Consider the following 21557-nt stretch of genomic DNA (forward strand, 5'->3'; position numbering starts at 1 on the left):
TGCTGATTTTAACATTTATTTTTTTTAAATCTTCAATTACCAATTTTTTCTGCAAACAGACTTTATTTAACAATAGTTCAAGAGGTATTATAATGGTTAAAGGAAACATTTTGGCACAAGACAATAACAAAATAAACAGAATAAATAACCTGCTTTACATATGCTGAAGAAAACAAAACCAACATGCAATAAACTTAATAAAATTCACACTCTGTACAACAGCTCAAAGTAAATAGTACTCATGTTCTATCACTAACATACACATATTAGTAAAAATAAAAACTTTAACAACATGCTTAACTCAAGCAAACCAGTGATGCAATATGAATCAACTCAAGAGTTCATGGGTTCCAAAGAAGCCAGAGTTGGAGGTGAGTGAGCACACAGCAGTGTACAAACCACCTCAGCCAGGAGCCTCAACCCAGCACTTCTTCAGCCATGTCTGTGTTTAGGCCCTTGCTGGACACTGCGTCAGGCTGACATCTTCCTGAGCTTGTGGCTGTTCAAAAGAAGAGAGAACACACATAAATAATGACCTCAATTATAGTTTTCTCTTCCCTGAGAGAATAGCTCAGGTGGAAGAAGGGATATGTGATATGACTGTCTCTGAGAAGACTCCAGAAAGGAGTAGCTAAGTCTGACAGGAGATGGAAAGAGATGGATTCCTACCTCAGGAAACGGAGATGTTTCTTCACCCAGCCTTCCTTAGGATTTACACAGGCGTTCCGCCCACTGGCAGTGTGGAAACTGGAAAAGAAATAATGATTAAGATATCAGAAATCCCTGCCAATAACTGCTGTGTGGAGTACAGTTACTCTATATAATGACCAATAGAAACTGCTTTTGTAAACACCAGCTAGACATGGAATGCTCCAAATCCCTCCAATATTATATGAAGAAAAAGAAAGTTAAATGTAATAGTTACTTCAGTCTCAGGGATCATTTTTTGCACCATAAAATGTTGTTCAATTTATTTGATCTGTTTAGGCAAAGACCTTTGCTGGATGCCAGAAACAATTTGTAAAATTGAGAACAGCTGCTGTCAAGCTAAGGTGACAGATCAACATCAAGGCCAAAACCTTGTAAGAAAAACATCTGATCCTTGTGAATTAGAAGGAGTCTTGTCACTTATGTATCTGTTCACAGGTTTTGGCAAGGGAGCACACTGTGCTGGCCAGAATGGCTCTTAGCTGGAGAAAAAAATTGTCTTTGTTTGCACAGCTGATTCCTAAAGAGTCAGATTTATTATTTACATTGTATGACTGTTCCTTGGGTTAGCAGTCCCTATCAACTAGAGGTTGTGTGTTTTGTTTACGGGAGTGATATCCAATTTTTTTAGTTAATTTAACTTTCTGAAAAGGCAGGAAGAATCACCTTTATAACATTCAAATCCTGGTTTAGCCCAGACAGACATCCCAAGGATAATACAGGTCAGAAAAAACTGCAGAGATTCAGAAAGTAACTTACATGATGGCAGGGATGTCGCAGACCTCACTGGGGAGCTGTTCAGTGTAACCCTTCAGGGCCCACCGAGGCAGACGCACTTTGGTGTAGGACAGGCAGCAATCCTGGTTGCTTTGTGCTGGAATGAAGGACAACAACAAAGTAAATAAACCCCATTTGGCCCTGCTGTCTAGGGCACTCACTGTTCAACCCCAACCATCCAGCTCGCTCATGACAGAAGAGGTGGATGAGAGAGGAGACAGCACATTTTGGTGAAACCATTCCCTCCCAGCTCAGCCCCATCCTGCTGCCAGCTGTGAGCAGCACCAGGAGCCCTTCCCAGAGCAGAACACCCGAGGTCACTCACCTTCCGAGGTGCCCCACAGGAGCAGTGCCAGGAGCCCCAGCAGGGAAACCAGGACCATGCTCTTGCTGCTGCAGCCAGTCATTCCCTCTCCACACACAGCTGTGCTCCAGCGAGTGCCTGGCTGCTGCCTGCTGCTCCTGCCAGCCCTGCCTCACCTCCATCTGCTTATAAAGGGGTGGCAGGAGCCGCGGGAATTCACACACGGGCGGGTTCCAGTGTCATCAGCGGGTTTCCCCACAGCAAATTCCATTGCACCGGATTTGGCCCCAGCAATTCTTCCTGGTACTACAAACAGAGATAAGTGTGCTGGGGAATATTTTCTTTTTTTTTTTTTAAAGTTGCTTAAAAGATTCGGTCTAAAAGAAAAGGAAAAAAAAGGCTGTGAGGTAATGCTTCTGTGGGTGAAGCGTGTGTAGTTTTAGAGGTAGGAGTGAAACGAGGAAAGAGGTGGGTGGGTGAAATGAGGAAAGTCAAATGTAGGTAATTTAAACGTTACCTATAGAAACTGTGTGTCTGCTGTGCTCTCGTTTAATAAACACAGCCTGGGAGTAGAGGCAGGTGGGCTGAGCCAGCCAGATTCATTTCAGTGTGGCAAGCCCACAGGAGCTGGGTCACAAGCTGCACCAATGCCAAAGTACTACATTAATATTTCCTGGTTGGCCAACTCCGTAACATCGGACTTTCCACATTACTGCTTTCTGAGCTCTGGACTGTGGTATTGGCAAGGACACAATGAGCAACATTGAGTATTCATGGAAATGGGTTTATTTCGTTTCCTTAACCGTATATTCCTTGCCATGACTTCCTGCCAGGTTGTTACATGTCTGAACTATTTCATCTGCAAAAGAGTGAGCTTAAAAGAAACTTGAAATTGGGCTATATTCTCCAAATCTGTGCCTTCTAGAATGCATTAATGCACTTAATAAACAATAGCCATAGTTTGTTGCTTTCCCTAACTGTATCAGAGTATTGTGACTCCTGAACATTCAACAAAAATACACACAATCTTAAAATTGCCACGCACAGCTCTAGAGAAACCACCAGGGAGAGGCTCTGTCACCACTCCAAGTACCTTGTTTGAGGTGCTACTCAAGGATGGAACTTTCCCATGCTGTTTAGGGATGTGTGTGAAACTACTGTGATGGCTGCAGGCCATGTCCTGGCCAGCCAGTGCTCACAGGAGCTGCTGCCAGCTCCAGGTGCTTATAGAGTAACCTGAGCTTTAAGTGACTTCTGTTAAGGTAGAGCTCATGGACAGTCATAGTGCATAATTACATGCCTTCTATCCTTCACAGAGTGCCAGTACCTCTCTGAAAGGGTGATTTGTAGAAATGGAAACAGCTTGAACTCTAGAACAGACATATTCAGAGAAAGTAATTCTCTATGTGATAGTGAGAACTGAGGGAGTTTCATATGGCTGAGGTATACATGATCAACCTTGCAATGTGCATGGCATCACATGTACTGGACAGGCTTCTCTGCAGAGCCACAGCAACTGGCCAAAGGATGGGGAGGAGGCAACAAAGAACCCATGCCCTAATGAGTGCAGCTTTTTGTAACTGTTTTATGGATCATGGTGAAATGCCACAAAAGTTCAAACAGATCAATGCTCTCAATATGCAGCTATCTCTGCACTGCTTTAAAGACTATATGTCAGCATTAGGCAATGCCTCAAACTCACTGACTAGAATGGTAGTTTTTTCTTTTACATACAGGTTTCATGGATCCCAAAACTATTATACCTATACCCAGCTCTGGAATTCCATATGCCATTTCCTAGGCTATGCTGTTATCCAGATGGAGTTGGCCTTGCACCTCATGTCTTCCTCATGACTCTACAGCTCTGATTCTTCTCCACCGAGTGCTTCTTGCACAGAATCTTCTCATCTGAGCTTTGACACTTCCAGCTAAGCCCCAGCAGTTTGGATACCAGGGCGATGACTCTGCTCAGGCAGCGCTCACCCCCTAGGCCTGCCCTGAGGCAGTTTCCATCACACCAGTGGTTCCCACAGCTGACCAGGGCTGGTGACATGCCTTGTCACAGCTGGACTCATGCTCATTTTAAAAGGTGTTCCTTTTATCTCATTTTTTGTTTGATTTAGGAAATTAGGTTAAGATTTAGAACAACAGCCACAAGGAGGGCCCCAGCTTCAGGAGCACTGTCACTTTGTTCGTACTTGGTGTATACAAAGTACCCTCAGTTTATTTGCACAAAGTAGTTAATCCAAAAAAGTTTAATGCAAACGGCTGAAGAAAGCTCTGCTGGTTGTGATATGACACATAGCTGTATCTTATCAGTCTTTACCTTCACAAACCCCTAATGGAAACAGAAGACAAAAAATATAAAAAAGCAAGAAGGTGCTTATATGTCCCAGGGAAGTGTTTTTCATTATTCCCTGGGAGTGAGGGGACAGTGACTGTTGTCCACCCTGACCTGGTTTCCTCTGGCACCTGCATGACCAAGTGGGGCCTTGTGGGCTGGCCAGGGACTGCCACACAGCCAAGAGATGAGGCTGCCAGGCCCTGGGGTGGCCAGTGGCACCTCCAGACCTGTTCCTGGCTCAGTTGTAGGAGCCATATAAATGTGTTTAGTGTCCTAACACTACTGCAGTTCAAAAGCTACACACTGAGGGGGCCACCAAGTCAAGGGCAGCCATCATTTCCCTTTCCTGGGGCCTGTGTAGGGAGGGCAGTGTCCAAGTCTCCTCAGAGAGTACAGCCAAAGCATGAGAGGTATCAGCCACAAGCTGTGAAAAGCAAAATTCCAATCAGACATAGAGAAGCCACCTCTCCATAGCAAGGGGGTGAGGCACTGGGACATGTTGCCAGGATGGAAAAGCCTAGTTTGAATACCCTTGCAGATACTCAAGCTGGATGTGGTCTTTCCCTGAACATGATCTTAAACTTGGGTTCCTTCCCAAACCACAATCAACCCTAAATTATTTTTTTCTGGGTTTTTCACATTTAGCTGTTAGTTTCTTATTTTAGTTCCCTGACTTATTTGTCTTCTTGACTTTGCTGTAAGCCTCTCAGCTTCCCTCCCTCCTGTTGTCCCTCCTCAGATCCCCTCACAACAACTGCAGTCACAGTAAGGCAGAGCAGCAAAACACAGACTGACAAAGCCTTCATCCTCTCCTTAGCTTCCTCTCCTGTTGTTCCAGGGGCCAGAGAAAGCAGGCTCAAACCCCTCCTGTGTATAACAGCAAAGGCAGCCTAGGTGCCAGTGTTGCAGAGCCATCCAGTCAGACCTGTGGAAGGAATGCATTAGGGAAAACAGAGCCTTTTCCCTAGTAATAATGGGGAATTGACAGTTCTGAGCAGCTTGGGGATGTTGAAGAGGAGAGCTGGGGGACTCAAACTGCTCTCAGACACCATCTGCAAAGCTACAGCCAGAGGCAACTTACTCTGCTCACCAAGCTGCTACATCCTGATAATGTGCTTCCTCTCCTATATCCCAAAGGACTTTTACTCACAGAAATACCTGCTGAAAGTCTGAAGTGCTGAAGAGGACTTCATAGTTCAACCTTGATAAACACCTCCATACGGGGCAAAAAACTGGAGGGGAGGGGATGGGCTTACCACATCATTCTCCCCCTCACAGAAATGCACAGGAGCAGTCTACCTGGTTTCCATGCAAGGGTTAAAATACTTCATGGACTTTTGAAAAGAAAGACAGAGAAGGAATTTTATAATCATTAACCATTTGATTATTGTCACTTTATGGGCTTAGGTCTAACATTAAAGATGGAAGACTAAATGAACTTGAATGTCAGACACTGTATCTTTACCTGTGCCCTACAATAAGATGAGAAACATACCGCCAGTTGTTAATGAATTAGCAGTTAACAAGTTTCCATGCTTTTCATCCTCACAAAGAGATATTGTTTTATTGCATATTAGTATCTTTTCTGAATTGATGTAAATAAAGTCTTACAGCAATAATGCTGATCATGCAGGAAACACAGAACCAAATGGGGGAAATTCCCTTCTGTAATTTCCAAAGGTTTAGGACTCCTTTGATAGAGCAAAGTGCATGAGAAGGCAGTAGCCAGCAGGAACATTTCCAAATACGGGGAATTAATTATTGCGAAATCTCTGATGAGTAAATGCATAATAAGTACCAAGCACAAAAGTTCCAGAGGTAACTTGCTCAATACCTCTGGTGCTTTAGAGGCTGTGACTCAATCCAGTGATTTCAGGCAATTCAGTACTTGCATGACTGACAAAAGCTGTTAGCTGAGGAAGAAGCTAATTTTCACTAATTACAGGCTGCACTTCATATGTTACAGACCTAGAAATACCACTGAATGACATTGCTTTGATGCAGTTATGGACAAGATATGTGCCTGTTAGGAGAAATTAACTTCTCATCTATCGAAAGTGCAGATTATGAGGAGTCCTGATGCACCTGCCAGGAACATCCTGGCAGCATCCCAGCACTACTGATTGCTTCCTGCTACCTACATACAGAAGCTGAATATCTAGTGTTCTGAGGGCAGATTTCTCTCCGCAAAGTTAACTCTACTCTGTCTACAGTCCCCTGGGGTGGCTGACCACCTTTTCACAGAAATGGACCTCTCAAATGTGATGCAAAAGCTTATGACTAGAAAGAAGAATGAAAAAAAAAATCTTCATTGGATTTGTGTGGCAGGGTTTTGGGTAGGCACTGGTGGTAGAGTCTCTGCTAGAATCTTCTCCCATGTCTGGCAGAGCCAATGCCAGCTGGCTCCAAGGAAGGACTCGGTGAACAAGGCTGAGCCTATCACTGACAGTGGTATCATCTCTGGGATAATGTATTTAGGAAGGGGGGAAAAGCCCTGTGCAACTGCAGCCAGAGAGAATAATGAGTATATGGAGGATGGATATACAAAACCACTCTGCAGACCCCAAGTTCATTGCAGAAGGAGGCTCAGGACTGCTCCAGGTGCCAGAGCAGATTCCCCTGAAGCCCAAAGTTCAGGCTGTGGTGAGGCAGCTGCGCCCATGCAGGAGCAGAGATCCACCTGCTGCCCCTGGAGGACCCCACTGCAGAGCAGGTGGATGCCCAAGGGAGGCTGTGGCCCTTGGGAAACCCACACTGCAGCAGGATCCTGGCAGGACCTGTGGCTCCATGGAGAGAGGAGCCCATGCTGGAGGAGGGAGATAGTGTGAGGAGTTCTCTCCCTGAGCAGGAGGGAGCAGCAGAGGTTACATGTGATGAAGTGACCAAAGCCACCATTTTCATAACCTGAACTGCTAGGGGAAGGAGGTATAGAAAATCAGGAGTAAAATTAAGCACAGGAAGAAGGGAGGTGTGGGGGAGAGATGTTTTAAGTGTTGACATTACCTGTCATTATTCTACCTTGATTGATTGCTAAAAAAATTTATTTCCTCAAGTTGAATCTGTTTTGCCTGTGTTGGAAATTGGTGATTAATCTCTCTATGCCATTGTTTTGGTCTCTGAGCCTTTCCTATTTACCTCTCCTCTGCCCAGCTGAGGAGTGGAGCATTAGATCAGCTTCGGTGAGCACCTGGAATCCAGCCAGGGTCAACACACCTGTCAAAGCAGGAAGCTTTAAAAAAAGTTAAAAGCTGTCTGCCAAGCTGGGCTCTAAGTTACGTTATATTGGTTTGGTTACAGCCCTAGTTCTCTTCCAGTTTAAATTTGTTTTTATTTTATTTTTTATTTTATACCTTCAGGCATAGGAAACACAACAGCAGGAACATTTTAACTAATATATTTCTGATCTTTAAAGTAGTCCAGAAGTGTAGATTTTCTGAATAACTTCTGCAAAGGTGGAAAAAGAAGAAGGAATCACTTGAAAGGATTTTACACTATCTCCGTCAAGGGACTGAGGTTTTGTAATCAAATGACACTTGGTGGTCATTTGCAGACAAAAAGAAACCTGATTACAAAAAGTAGCAATGTGATTGATTAATTAATGATGTAATTAAATTAATGTAATGCAAGAATACTACACACATTAGACACAGATGTGTTTAACATCCCAATATCTACACCAAGAAAAGCTACCAGCAACTTTTCAGCATGAGAGTGATCATACAACCACGCTGAGACTGAGCCTGACCCTCACCACTTCTACACAAGTCAGTGCTTCTTCACTGCTTCAGTTTGCCTGAGAATTTCCCCAAGATGCATAGATCCCAAAGAAGGTTTAGAAAAGGAAAATTGCTGGAGCCAAAATCCACAGCCTGAACATGAAAATGCCTTCCAATACTGCTAAAATAAGAGCTTGCAGTTTAAAAATTTTTAATTCAGAAAGAGGAGAAAAAGATAGTATGCCTTGGCAATTATGAAAGATAAATATGTGACTTTTTTTAATCTTGAAAGTAAAATACAAAAATAGAAATAGGGAAGAAGAAAACCTGTGACTTAAAATTTTCATTAAAATGTAGTTTTAGGTTGGCTGAAAGTGTTCATTAATTCAATTGAAACATGGTTTTGTATAAAATTAGAAGAGAACTATTAAGAATATGGGAAGCTGCTTTTTTTGTTTTCTGTTTGCTTCCTCAGGAAGACCTAAGACAAATAATCCAAACCTTAAAAAGAAAAGAGAAAAAATAACTAAACAACATGAAATGGTAAAGTTTTAAGTTGACCAAGAGAACTCATGAAGGTTTTACTAAGTCATATTTGACATATAGAATCACATAGACTATATCATATAGATCTATAGAATATCTATAGAATCTAGATATTCATATCATATAGATATATCACATCATGTAGAAGATGCAATTACCTGGACTATGTAGTACATTGTTAACAGAGCCAGCATTCTGGCATGTGTTACGGGAAGAGCAGCTTAAAAGTACCCAGCAATACCTGCTTATTTGGGATTGCCAAACAAAAACCAATCAAGATTGTTTTAAATAGCTGCTGTGTCAGGAAAGCTGGCAGAGCAGCTGTGGACACAGGCCCTCTCAAGACAAGTGCTGCAATCACTGCAGCTTTTCAGCACTCCACAGTTGCATTATAGGGACTTTCCTGTGAGGAGCTTTAAACCACAGTTGCCCAAATCAGCTGCCTTGGACTTCCCTCTTTTCAAGAGGTCTGCTCTTTTCCCAAAGAAACCACACCACCACATCCCTTCCATCCTGACTCTTACAGGTTCTTTTGCATAACACCACTGAGATCACTGACTTTTTAACCTTCCTATACCCCTTTTCTGAACCTTGGTTATCACCTCTTGATTTCTGCAAGGGGCATTTGGAGGCCCTAGGAAGAGCAGCCTTGCCCTAGCTCCTGTGAAGGAAGCCATCTGCCAGGGTAATTTTTCCTCTCTTGCTGCAGGGTTCCCTTGGCTGCTTCAAGCCTTCTCTTGCTTGTCCCCATTTTCAGAGTCTTTCTTGCTTATTGCCAGTCCAGACAACTGCAGCCAGCCCCAAAAGTGCCTGTGGGTTGGGCTCTTGGCTAGGGCTTTGAGGAGGGTGCTGCGTCCAAGCACTCAAGCCTGCTCACAATCAGTTTACTCCTGTAAACAAGGCAAGAACCAGAGACAGAAAAACTGTTTTAAGCAAGTAAAGATGTTTTAAGTCAAGTAATCTGGGCTTGACAGAAATCTGCTATTCCAAAGTGACCTATGTTTTACAAGAACATCTCCTCGAGTAAGTAGGCTCAGCCTTCCTCAGATCAAAGACTGGTCCTTTTTCTCTTTGTGTTTGTACCTGACCTAGGACATGGAGGCATGTGGCAACCAGGGCCAGAGCTCCAGGGTACAACATATACTGTAACTAATTTGCCTTAGAAAGAATTGACAGGAAGGTGAAGGCACATGGAGAAAAAACTTGGACCACATTAAAAAACAAAAAAATTCTTCATGGAAGGGATAAAACCTAACACACTGTTGATGAAAAAAACAAAGAACAAACAAAAACAATACCCCTAAAGACTTTAATAACTATGATCAAAACTCTTTGGACCTGGCAAGAAATCAAGGTATTAGAAGAACTCAGGACATTTTAAGTGCAAGAATTCTTACATTTAAGTAAAGACTAGCAGCATAATGGACTTATTTTAAGTCTGTTCCAGCTGACATTAGAGGTGTAGCATTAAATGAAGCAGCCAGCTTGTTATGACCACTTATGAAAATGTGACAAATGCTCTTCCATCAGGACTTTACACTACTTGGGCTGTTGCAATGATTCAAAGTCTCCCTTGGTGTCTGTAATGAGGTGCACCTTGAGGATAAAAAAATGTAGAGCGGATATGCTGAGCTGAAACTTCCTACACACACAGGTTGTGCAAACATGAATTTGCATCTCTGAAACGAGATATCCGTCTGTGACAACAGGACAATATCTGCCACTAGTGGGAGGCCTGTGGAATAAGTCTACAGGGGAACACGCCCTGGAAAGTGCTCTTTCAACACGGAAAGTGCCTTAGAAATCCCTTCAGGTTCTTCCTCTCATTTCTCTTTGGCAAAGCACAGTGAGTGAGCATGAGTCACTACAAGTATTAACCATTTCAGATGAGATTTCTTTGACGTATATATCACTTCCCTTTTGTTAATTAACTGGAGATTTTAAAGTATGCCATCCAAGAAAGACTAAAGCACAGGTATTTAACTGGATTGTATGCCATTGTTACAAAAACTACAAATAAGATGTTAAAGTCACTAGGCCAAATCATCAAGTAGCAAACTTGGAGATAGGGGAGATGTTTTGGTGCTGGAATAAGCATCCTACATACATCTATTTCTAACTGTAGTTGGAAATTCTAAAGATGAAGCTTAATAGTCTTTTATATTCTTCCTCATCTCCTAAAAGCAATGCTTTTTTGCTCATTTTTGTTACCATATGTCACTTTTTTCTCACCAGAATCATCTTTCCCCATTTCATTGAGAAACAAAAAACTGCTGTTCTTCCTTTAAATCCTGATGGCTTCTATGCCATTAGAAGAGCTGACAGACAGTGTAGGGGACAGAGGGACACCAGAGCCCAGTGCACTCAGCCACAGTCAGCACTTGCACAAAAGTCAGCTGCAAACTTATAGCTGTGACCTCATAATATTTTATTAGAAAGGAAAATCCTCAGAGAATTCCACTGACAAAGGAGTGGTTCCTGTCCTCCATTGATGAACCAGAAGAAAAATATAAGGAAAACTAAAAGACCTGCTTAAAGTATCACCTGTTCTTCTGTAGGGGTTCCTGTTCTGCTGTCATTAAATGCAACAGGAAGGTTTTTTCCACCTTCCATCACCTCACTGCTTTGCATGCCTCAGTTGGGAGAGCAGAGTGTGCTTTGTGCCAGTAACAGTGAGAAAGCAAAAGCTTGTCCTCAGAGAGTGGAAAACACCTTTATTTGCCAACATCCCAAGATCTGTGAGAGATTTTTGCAAGAGGCACAGAGCAAACCAGAGAGCTGCAATGTAGGGCACTGCCATGCAAATAAAGATACCTGTAAAGCCTTGGCAATGCTTCCAAAGGGACACCCACTGTAGCTGGATGTTCCTTGCCCAGCCTCTTACAACTACATCAGTGATCTCTCACCTACAGTGAATTCAGCAACTAACCTGTAGCCAAAAGGAGACAAACCAGCCAGTGACCTATATTGCAGAAAGGTAATGCAACCTAACTTTCCCTGGCCAATAAAAGGAGATTAAGAGGGTAAATCCCTTCCAACCAGCACTTGCTCAGACTTCATTGTTTACAAAAGGGACATAAAGTAGGCTCAACCAGTCTTTATAAACTCATCACAGGACTTCTATGTGCTCCAAACCTTGTTGGTAGCACATTATAACAAGAGGTCCAGGTCTTGTTTGTGCCCAAGTGTGCCAACACAAAAATGCTGCCTGTAAGAAAAAATAATTAGACCGTCTCAAAATGTCTCAAGGTGATGATTAATGGCACAGCTGTTTGTTCGTGCTGCTGTTTGTCCTGCACTGCTACCAGCAGCCACTACCCTGGCATGGTGCCAGTGCCAATGGGCACTCCAGTGACAAGAGTTAAGAAGAGTGAATAGATAAAAAGGGTAGGCATTATCCTTAGGTAAGGTACAGCATAGTATAAAATAGCCTTACAGCATTACTTTTTAGTAAGGAAGCAGCTGTAAGTGTACATTTAAACCAAGTACCTGAAACATTAGTTTGGCATTTCCTAACCTACCCCTTGGAGTAATGCCCTTAGTACCTTCTATCTAAATATCCCAAAGTAGACTTCGCACATTCACTTCTGTGTCTCAGATGAAAAGCACCTGAACCCAGGATGTGAATGTGTTGCCACTTTAGGAACCCAGGGCAAGATTCAGCTGAGAAGCAAGTCATGGAAACTCTCACCCACACACTGTGGGATTCAGGGCCAGGCTGCAGGGAGCAGCTCATTCCCAAAGTGAGCACGTAGTACATGAGAAAAGATAAAGATCTGCTGATCTGTAAGACAGAAAGTGAATTTGTCCTGTCAATACTCCTGGGCCTGAGAAATCTAACAAAAATACACTTTATTATTTATAACTGCCATCAGAACTTTTCTGTGCATGGGCTGTATTTGGCCACAAATGGAGAAAAATCTTCAGTATTAGCCACAGAAAATTTTCTTTATACCACTTCCTTTAGAGAGCAAAATACACATTCTTCAAATAGAATAAGCCATCAGTTTGATTTGAAGAAGCCTCTTTGTCTGAGTTGGGCAGGTGTCAAGAAGCCGATGTGATGTGTGAGCTGACAGTCAGTGCCCAGCCAGACAGAGACACCTCATGCTGCCAACATGAGCCTTTCAGCCTTGGTGCCGTCCTGTGAAGCACCAGAGATAATATCAGGATTGAGTCCAAGGGGCAGCAGAGGCAGGAGACAGTATCAGGATGACAAAGGTTTTCAGTCTTGTTCTTTTAATGACTTTCTTCCCCTCCCTGAATTTTTCTATCTCCTTGATTCATTAAAGACCATATTATATTAACTCTTCAGGATACTCTACTACCATAACACTCACCTTTGCTCCACTCTTACAGAATCTCCCCTTTCCCAAGTGAACAGAATTGGGATGTCAGCTAGAAACAGATCACCCAGCCCACCCTCCAAGAACAACAATTCTGCATCTGTCTACTTTTGGTGAAAAGAGTGTAGTTCCCTTCAAATCCAATAGCTAAGCTCTGCTGCAGGCAGCTTATGGCATAGGGCTCAAGTTGACCAAAAACTTGCATAAACTCATCACAATTTTACACTTGGCATTCAGAAGTGAATCAGTGAAAAAGCATGGAATTTTAACTACAAACAAGATGGGTTGAAGACTATGAGAAAGAAGAGATAATAAAGGAGGATCTGAAAGCAGGGAAACCAAACATCAATGCCTGGAAGTTACTTAAATCATTCTTTCTCATTATTGCATTACAGGAAAACCAGAGTTTTGCAGTTTTTCTCAGTGTCAAGAAATTTGAGTTGGATTCTTCAGTAAGTCAATGCAAACCTCAAGTAACGCTGTTTGCCTCAGGAGTTCTCTGTATTTCAGCAAGAGTTCATGAGAATAAAACCAAACGCAGGTAGACTCAGTGTTCTCTCAGAGGAGCTGTCACCTCCTGTAGCTACAGGGTCAATGGAACAGGAAGAACCAAGATAGCTCTGGAATCAGTGTCAGCAGTGACTGATGGCTGGGAAAGAGCCCAAAGGAATGATTACATTCCTTCCATGCGTTAGTTTCACACACACTGCAGATGCTGCCAGCATGTGAGGAGTGCCTGATGAGTCACATGGGTCAGCTGGAGATAGTCCTGTGAGGAGCAGGGAGTGGAACATGATGATCCCTATGGCTCCCTCCCAGCTCTAGGTGTTTTATGACTTCAGAAGTGCACAGCACTTTCCCAGGCAGGAGGAGATGGTTTCGTGGACAAAGTCCAACAAACAGGTTGTAAAGGCAAGAGGCAGGGACGGCCCCTCTAACATCACTAATTCTGTAATATTGGATTGTAGAGAGGCAGAAAGCAAAGGCTGCAAAATCTGGCCAAGAGTGAAGACACAGGTGGCTGATCTGAGACACTTCTCTGACCCAGCAAGGAATTCATACCTTTTTCATATTCATGTACATGTCTATAAAGTTACAGTTCCATTTTACTGTGTGTGAACCAAGATGCTGCCTTCCTCTGGTTGGATAATTCACTGTTATTTACAAATATTCACACATTTTCCTACTGTATCAGTCATATTCCTAAATGATTATTACATCACTCATTCCAGACCTACATGCTGTGAGACCAGGGTGGGAGTGGATCTAAATTTGTGTAACTACTTTTTGTGAAAATCTGTACATTTCACAGAGTATACTCTGCTGTTATGAGTCCCACAGATCTTCTGAAGCTGGCTATAGGGCAGCTATCCCCATCTTCTGCAGCACTGTAAGAACCTGTCAAAGCAAAAAAAATCTGACAAATTTGCCAGCAAATAAGTCAAGAGGAAGAAGAGCAGGCTGTTTTACTTTTTACCTTTTAAATTTTTCAGCATACTTTAAAACCCCATTTGAGTGGTGTGGATACCTTCCAATCTTACAGCAGTGGTATTTGCTCACCCTCACCTCTGCAACTACCCACACACAGCTACTGCTCCCTCTTTAATATAGGACAGTTTGAGGCACAGATGGCTCCCAAGCCACATATCCTGTCAAATAGACCCAAAATCTTTGGGAAAAGAACTTCCTCTATTGATTTTGTGCCAGTCAGGCACTAAACTGTAGTCTGGGGCTTGATTCACTGCTGCCTTGGGGCAAAGACAGGCCAGGATTATCTGGCTGTTCCTTTAAGGGTGCTGAAAGAAAGCCAGCTGGAGGCCTTTCCAAAGGAGGTGTCAGAGCAAGCTGTAACACCAGAAGAACAGGAAAAGCACAAAACCCAAACAGAGTCCAGTAGCTGCAATACACACAGGACAGCCAGAAGTGAGACTGGGAGTACTAAAAGGAGGCTTTTCCCTTGGAAGTAAGAAAGGAAGAGCTCCAGCACAGAAGGTATGATTATATATGAACTTTAGAAATATGAAATCCTGCAATGACAAGGGAAAGTGGGTGGAAAGAAGAGAGCAATCCAATGGGGAGCTGGGGGACTGTGTTAGGCTGTGTGTAGAAGAGCTGACAGCTCTGGCACCAAGAATTGCTGAAGGAAAAAAGAAACAGAGGATTGTTTTGTTGTAGAACAACACCACAGTGTCCTAAAATCTCTTCAAAGTGAAAAAAACCCTGGATTTATAAAAGACAGATTGACCACATGGGATGACTGAACCAGGAACAAATTGGATCCTTCCCCCTCAAGCAGCAAGGCAGAGCTCTGCTTGTCAGAGGTTTGTGGTTACGGATGCAGAAAGGAGGGCTTCTACAGCTGGAGGGGGCTTCACCAGGGGCTGGGGTGTGAGTGGAACCCAAACCCCAGGGCAGGTGAGGTGACACCATCTCCCACACCCCAAGGGCAGAGTGGGCTGCCCCTGAGAGCCCTCTGCCCCTCCCAGCTCAGCACCAGTGACAGTTTTTTTTTCTGCACAGCTCCTTGTATCAAGTGGGAAACTTCTCACCTGACTTCACCTACCAGCTGGCAGCTCAAAGAGCAGAAGTGCAGATTGGAGGTCCAGGTGTAGCCCAAAACCCTAACAGTGCACAGCTGGCACTGTAGGGATGCAGTGACCAGGACACACCTGAAGTTCTGTGTACAGCTGAAACCATGAACTCCTGCACAGGATGGCAAAGCCCTGCCACCCAGGGGCAGCATCCCAGGGCAGCACAAGCAGCCTGTGAGCTCTGCAGAGGCAGCAGCTGCCCCACTCACCTCCCAAGGTGTGTGTGACATTTTGACAGGCTACATGAGACTTGCTGCCCCTGTGTCACACAGCCTGCTAGGGGTGAGCAAACAGGGCAAGACCTCAAACAGACCAGAGCAGACAATCTAGGCTGGAAAGGGAAAAATATGCCCTGGCTACTGACTTGTACAAATGTTTCTCATTACAGTGCTAGAGGTGCTCTCCACCCCACTCTTCTTTCTCAGAATCACATGAAGCATTCCCATGGCACTGAGGTGCCATATGGCTTTAATGATTACCACGTGGGAGGAGAGCCAGGGGATGTTATGGTGACTCAGTGAGCACGACCCTGGGCAGGGCCCAAACTGGTTCTGTCAAAGCCACGTTTGCAGCAGACAGATGTTCCAACAGCCGGGAGGAAGGAGGGGCAGAAATGCTTCCTTCCTGGAGCGCTCAGTGCCTCTCAGTCCTGCCCAGCTGGTTTGCCTTGCTGGGGCCACCTTGCCATCTAGTGGTTCACACTGCAGAGCTGCACAGGGCTGGGATCGTTTCTGCTGCAATCCTGTAATGCCCATGCTTTCGGCCCTTATGCACCAAAGGAAATAATTCCAATTCCCCTGGATCTGCACCCAATTCTTAGTGTGTCAGGCTGTCAGTAAAAGGTGCTGTCATAGCATGGAGTTAGAGAAGAAGATGCATAATGCCTACTGCCTTGTACATATCACATCCTATAAAAAAGGATCCTCTGCCCATCCAGTCTGGAGGGATATACTCATTAGGACATGACTGCTTTGGGCTGAATAGACCTTCCTTCAGCTTTTACCAAAAAAGTTTGTGAAAAAACACGACTTTATTTTTAAGATTTTTATAAGATTTGTTTTTTGCCCAAAAAGAAAGAGTTATCAGGAGGGAAGTAGATAAAAGTCAAAAGCACAGTGATAGAAATCCCGTCTGCTAATATGCAAAGTCCAAAGGGTTCCAAAAGATAAACTGCACACATTAAGATTCTTGACATTGCCTATACTAACACGAATATGGATATTAACTTACTGTCTATTTCTTTTGCATGTCCCCATTACATCCATTTTGACTTTTGTTTGGGCTCTGTCCAGCAGAGTTGCAAATTTTAATTTATTCCATCACCTCACCTAGTGACAAGAACAAAAATACCTGCTTCATTTCATTTCAGCATGAACTGTTAACCTTCTGTGGCCACTTTTATAGATGGAAAATATGATGTCTGTATCCAAAATGGACTATTTATGCAGATAATTCCAGATGAGAGTCTAGCTTAATATCCTTCCTTTATTTCTTAGCAGCTCCATCTGCTAGGCTCCAGAGTTATCTTTGTCATTCAGCAAGGTGCTTGGCTGTGATCAGTCACAGTGTCAAGGGAAATCTCAGTGCTCAGCTAACTTCAGCCACTTCCATTTAGAAAGGCTTTTCCTGTGTTTATCTTGGTCAGGGCAGATGGAATGACAGGGTAGTTTGTCTCCCAGTTAAGGATCTTCCAATTCATTTTTTATGCAATTTCTACAAAGAGAGCAGCAGACAAAGGTAAGGAATAGATGTTCACTTTAACATTATAAATAAAAAATATTTTGAACTGTCAACCTCTAAAGAATACTACTTGCCATTAGAAACCAAAAAAATGAAAATCAAGTACAAGATCTCTTTGCACTTGCATGGGCAGTATCATTATTCTAACAAACTTTATCCTCAGCTTTGCTGCAGAGGCCATGAGCTGCTGGAAGCAAGAGAAAACCAACACCTGGGCTTTTCCCACCCTGATCCTCTGCCTCTATGGATTCTTCTACATGATGAAACCATCAGAACCTTTCCTAACACCCTATCTAACAGGACCAGATAAAAACCTGACCATAGATGAGGTATGATTTTATTCTATGATTTCTTCTAACTGAAGTAGTGAAAATAGAAAGAGAAAACACTGTTTAAAATTTTTTTAAAAGATGAAAAGAAAAAAAAAAGCACAAATTTAAGTAGCTGTGACAGGTTACAATTTGCAGTAGACTGCATAAATAAAAGATCCATTTAACGGATCTAAGATACATTGGCCTGCCCAACAGTCCCATGCTGATTCAATGTGGTTATATATTTTATGAATTCCTTCAGAGAAAAAACTTCCCTCTAAAATACCATTTAAAATACATGAACTTCCTTTCCTCAACAATAAGAACACTGACATTTTCTTCTTCTGTTCCAGGTTACCAACCAGATTCTGCCAGTCTGGACATACTCCTACCTCGCTCTCCTTTTCCCAGTGTTCCTGCTCACAGACTACGTGCGCTACAAGCCCGTCCTCCTCCTGCAGGGCATCAGCCTCATCGTCACGTGGCTCCTGCTGCTCTTTGCACATGGAGTGCTGGCCATGCAGCTGGTGGAATTCTTCTATGGCATGGTCACAGCCACCGAGGTGGCCTATTACGCCTACATCTACAGCGTGGTCAGCACCCAACACTACCAGAGGGTCACCAGCTACTGCAGGAGTGTCACTCTGGTGGCGGCCACCGTGGCCGCCGTGCTGGGACAGCTGCTGGTGTCCCTAGCAGGCGTGTCCTACTTCCACCTCAACGCCATCACCCTGGCTTCCGTGTCCCTGGCGTTCCTGTGCGCCTTCTTCCTGCCCATGCCCCAGAGGAGCATGTTCTTCCACAGGAAAGACGCCCCCGAGCCTGTGCCAGGGCCTGCCAAGGGGCTGCCTGTGAGTGCTGCCCGCAGGCCCTCCAGCTGCCAAGAGGAAAGGAGCCCTGATCCTGCTGCCAGGGCCGCGGGCCCCCAGCCCCAGGCTGGCAATGCCGGGCCCCTGCGGCACATGCTGAGCGTGCTGCTGCAGCTGGGCAGGGACCTGAGGCATTGCTACGGCTCCCGCCAGCTCCTCTACTGGTCCCTGTGGTGGGCTCTGGCCACGGCCGGCTTCAACCAGGTGCTGAATTATGTCCAGGTGCTGTGGGACTTCCGGGCCCCCTCGCACAGCTCCGCAGTGTACAACGGAGCTGTCGAAGCAATAGCAACGTTTCTGAGTAAGTCAGTGTTTAAACATTGATCACAATGACCGCCTCTGAAGTTTCACTTTGGTAAACTTTCAAAGTGCAATTCCATCGCAGGCGCTCCAGGGAGCCAGCGCACACCCTGTGCATTCCAGACCTAGGTCTTTGATGTGCAGCAGTTCAAATCTGAGTTATGTTGGTTTTCCTTTAGTAGCAGACAAATATTTACCAGTATGCAGAAAGCGTGCAAGTACACAGACATTGCATCTAGCTGGTAAATTCATTCAGAAGCACCCCTGTTTCTTTGGATGAGGCTACTGAGCACTGGGGTTTTTTCCCCAAAACAAGTATTGCACTGTTCCCATAACAATGCTATCAGCTTACACAGATGGGAGAAGTTTTCCATAAAAATTTTACACAAAAAGAACATAATCTTCTCATTTAATTTTTTTTTCTAGTCAAATACCCTTGTGCAACCTGACAAAAAGAAAAATTTTTAGTCATTGCATGATACAAAGATTTTCGGGAAAAAAAGACCCTATGCATCCTTACAATACTCATCTGAACCATTCCACTTTTGTACCAGGAGCAGATGCTCACAACACACATGCAAAGTGAGGTTATCAAAAGGTAACATCAGAGGATACCACCCTTCCTTGGCTCACATTGTGCTGTCGTAAAGAACTTGCACAAGATGTGGGGGTGTTTTATCAGAATAAATAAACACGTCTGCACCACACCTAGTCATTCTGCTCACCCTTACAGTCTTTAAGGAGAAACAGATACCACTCTTGCAGCAGGCAAATAAATAGACCACGTGAATCAAAAACTTGAAGACCTCCTGTAGTATCTACTCCTTGATGAATTCCTCTCTCTCTCTACTGGACTTGCCTATTTCTTATTGTATAAGTATAGAAGTTTTTTAATTGTCTGGGACCCCTAAGATGGGCAGTCAGGTGACTTAACTTTGCAACAGATGCATCTTCTAAGAGGCCCACAGAAGAAAACTTATCCTTTCTTGTTCCTTGGATATACTTCCTTGATGCCTCAAAACTCACTTTTTGGACAGCTTACCCCCTTCTCTGAGGTGCACAGAGCTAAACTATTCAATAGAAGGTTTACTAGCTAGGAGAAGGTGGAAAAATTTCCTTCTTGAACTCCAAACCTAATTGTTCCTAATTATCTCCCCAGAGATCCATGCTGTGCACAGACACCTAAATAATGAATCCGCCTACATTACAGTTTATCCTGTGAAGTGGAATAAAACACTAAGAACAGAATGGCAGAGACTTGATATATGCAATTGTCTTAAAATGACCAGTCATCTGCACAGCTGCAGAAGTAATCAGAAATGTTTTTAAACTTCGGACTACTGTGCTTCATTATTCAGCATTGCCTTTCAGCATGTGAGCGTGGCAGGACTTGGTCATACAGGCTGTGGAGCACATACAATATTTACACTTGTTCTTTTTCTCTTTTTCTAGGCTCAGTAACATCTTTCCTAGTACAATATGTGAAGATTAACTGGGACCATTTTGGAGAACTGGCTTTAGGGATCTTCTCTGCAATAGATGCTGGTTGTCTGTTTCTCATGCACTTCTCTACCAGCATCTGGGCATGTTATGCTGGATATCTCATTTTCAAGGCATGCTATGTGCTCCTCCTGACAATAGCAACGTAAGTACAAAACAACACAATGCTGCCATCATGCACAGACTACTGACCCTACTTTGAGTTTGCTTTGGGCATCCTTTTCCTCAGAGGTGGATTACCTAAGGCTTGACATAACTGTTTAGGTAAGGACAAGAACACTTAAATGTTTGGTTATGTTGTTTTCATTCTTCCAAACAACAAGGAAAGAAAAATTGTCAAAAGGACATAGAACATTTACCTAAGCAGAAATTAAACAAGGCACAAAGTAATGTTATTACTAAAGGCAATGGTAACTGCAAATGTAGAAGCCATTTTCCTCCTTCCTGGCATGAAAGATGCAAAGTGAACAATAGGGACAAGCATACATTGACAGCCATTCTTTAGGATCACCATATGCCTAGACCCCCTACTGATCAACCTTTTAGCATGCCATGAACTGTATGAATGCAGGAAAAGATTCCACATAAAGTGTTCCCCAACATAATTTTATACATATAATCATCAATGATATTAAGATGTAAAGGAATAAAAGGGAACATAGGACATATAAAATCAGATGAGATCTCACAGGAGACCAAGCTATTCTGTTGACAGAAATAGAAATGTATAAATGATATTAGCAACAAATATTTTATCCTGTGTAATATATATAAAATGTTATTGCTCCAGTCATTTTCTTGCTTGGAATGTCTTTAGACACACCACACTATTTCATTAACAAAAATACTGGATGCATTTTGTGTCAAACTCCAAAATTAATCAGATACCATTTAAAAAAGTTTCTAACATTATAATGCATGGCATAGTTATGCCTATCTTGAAGGAAGCGAAGTGAGATCTTACTTGTCATTTTGGTAGATTGTTATTACAATATAGTTAATTACACCTGGGCTATTTCAATATATTCTAAAAAAACCCAACAAAGTGAAATCTTGCAAAAAACTCGCAAGCTAAAGTCATTGAAAATGAGTCCTGAAGGAATAACACTCTTTTGATTGTATAGAAACTTTGCAGGTATATATTGCAAAGAAAGATGTTTTGATTATTGTCATAAAAGATATTGCAAATAAAAATCTACAGACTCTTGACAGAAATAAGGAGCATGTTACCTCCACTGTCAAATCACAAAGCAAAATGTGACTCATCACCATGGAAAGCTTGGTTAGAGGATACCCAGGGTGACCTCCCAGCCAGGGCAGAACTGCTGCCAGTGCCAGAGCAAGTCACAGCTTTGCCTGGCCAGGTCTCTAAAAGCTTCCAGCCATGGACTCTTTACAGCCTGGTGCAGTCTGTGCAGGCAGAGAAGGAACAAAGGGGAAGGGTACAGAAAACTGACATTCTACCTGATCATCTGAAAGCAGGGGTTAGAAAAGAAGCCATGCAG

General features: G+C 43.3%; 2 protein-coding genes across 9 annotated transcripts in view; one reads left to right on the forward strand and one right to left on the reverse strand.

Moving 5' to 3' along the window:
- CCL20 (C-C motif chemokine ligand 20) overlaps positions 1-21557 on the reverse strand; it is a 26357-nt gene continuing 4800 nt past the window's right edge. For 3 of the 7 annotated variants that reach the window (XM_064385926.1, XM_064385931.1, XM_064385929.1), the window contains 5 exons: positions 16563-17045; positions 1811-2095; positions 1468-1582; positions 670-747; positions 1-499 (listed from right to left, as the gene is read on the reverse strand). In XM_064385926.1, coding sequence (XP_064241996.1) covers positions 472-499; positions 670-747; positions 1468-1582; positions 1811-1892 — 303 coding nt within the window. In that variant the 5' untranslated portion in view covers positions 1893-2095; positions 16563-17045 and the 3' untranslated portion in view covers positions 1-471. Of the gene's footprint in view, positions 500-669; positions 748-1467; positions 1583-1810; positions 2167-16562; positions 17046-17775; positions 17834-21557 lie in introns of those variants that run through there. The other 4 variants (XM_064385928.1, XM_064385932.1, XM_064385930.1 and 1 more) reach the window with 3 other exon arrangements.
- The window catches only part of LOC135278945 (thiamine transporter 2-like), a 15127-nt gene continuing 2872 nt past the window's right edge, over positions 9303-21557 (forward strand). The window contains exons 1-4 of one of the 2 annotated variants that reach the window (XM_064385911.1): positions 9303-14733; positions 17236-17401; positions 17737-18553; positions 20005-20197. In XM_064385911.1, the coding sequence (XP_064241981.1) occupies positions 17252-17401; positions 17737-18553; positions 20005-20197 (1160 nt within the window). In that variant the 5' untranslated portion in view covers positions 9303-14733; positions 17236-17251. The remainder of the gene's footprint in view (positions 14734-17235; positions 17402-17736; positions 18554-20004; positions 20198-21557) is intronic. The other variant, XM_064385912.1, reaches the window with a different exon arrangement.

The sequence above is a fragment of the Passer domesticus genome, chromosome 11 (assembly GCF_036417665.1).
Source record: "Passer domesticus isolate bPasDom1 chromosome 11, bPasDom1.hap1, whole genome shotgun sequence".
Lineage (NCBI taxonomy): Eukaryota > Metazoa > Chordata > Aves > Passeriformes > Passeridae > Passer > Passer domesticus.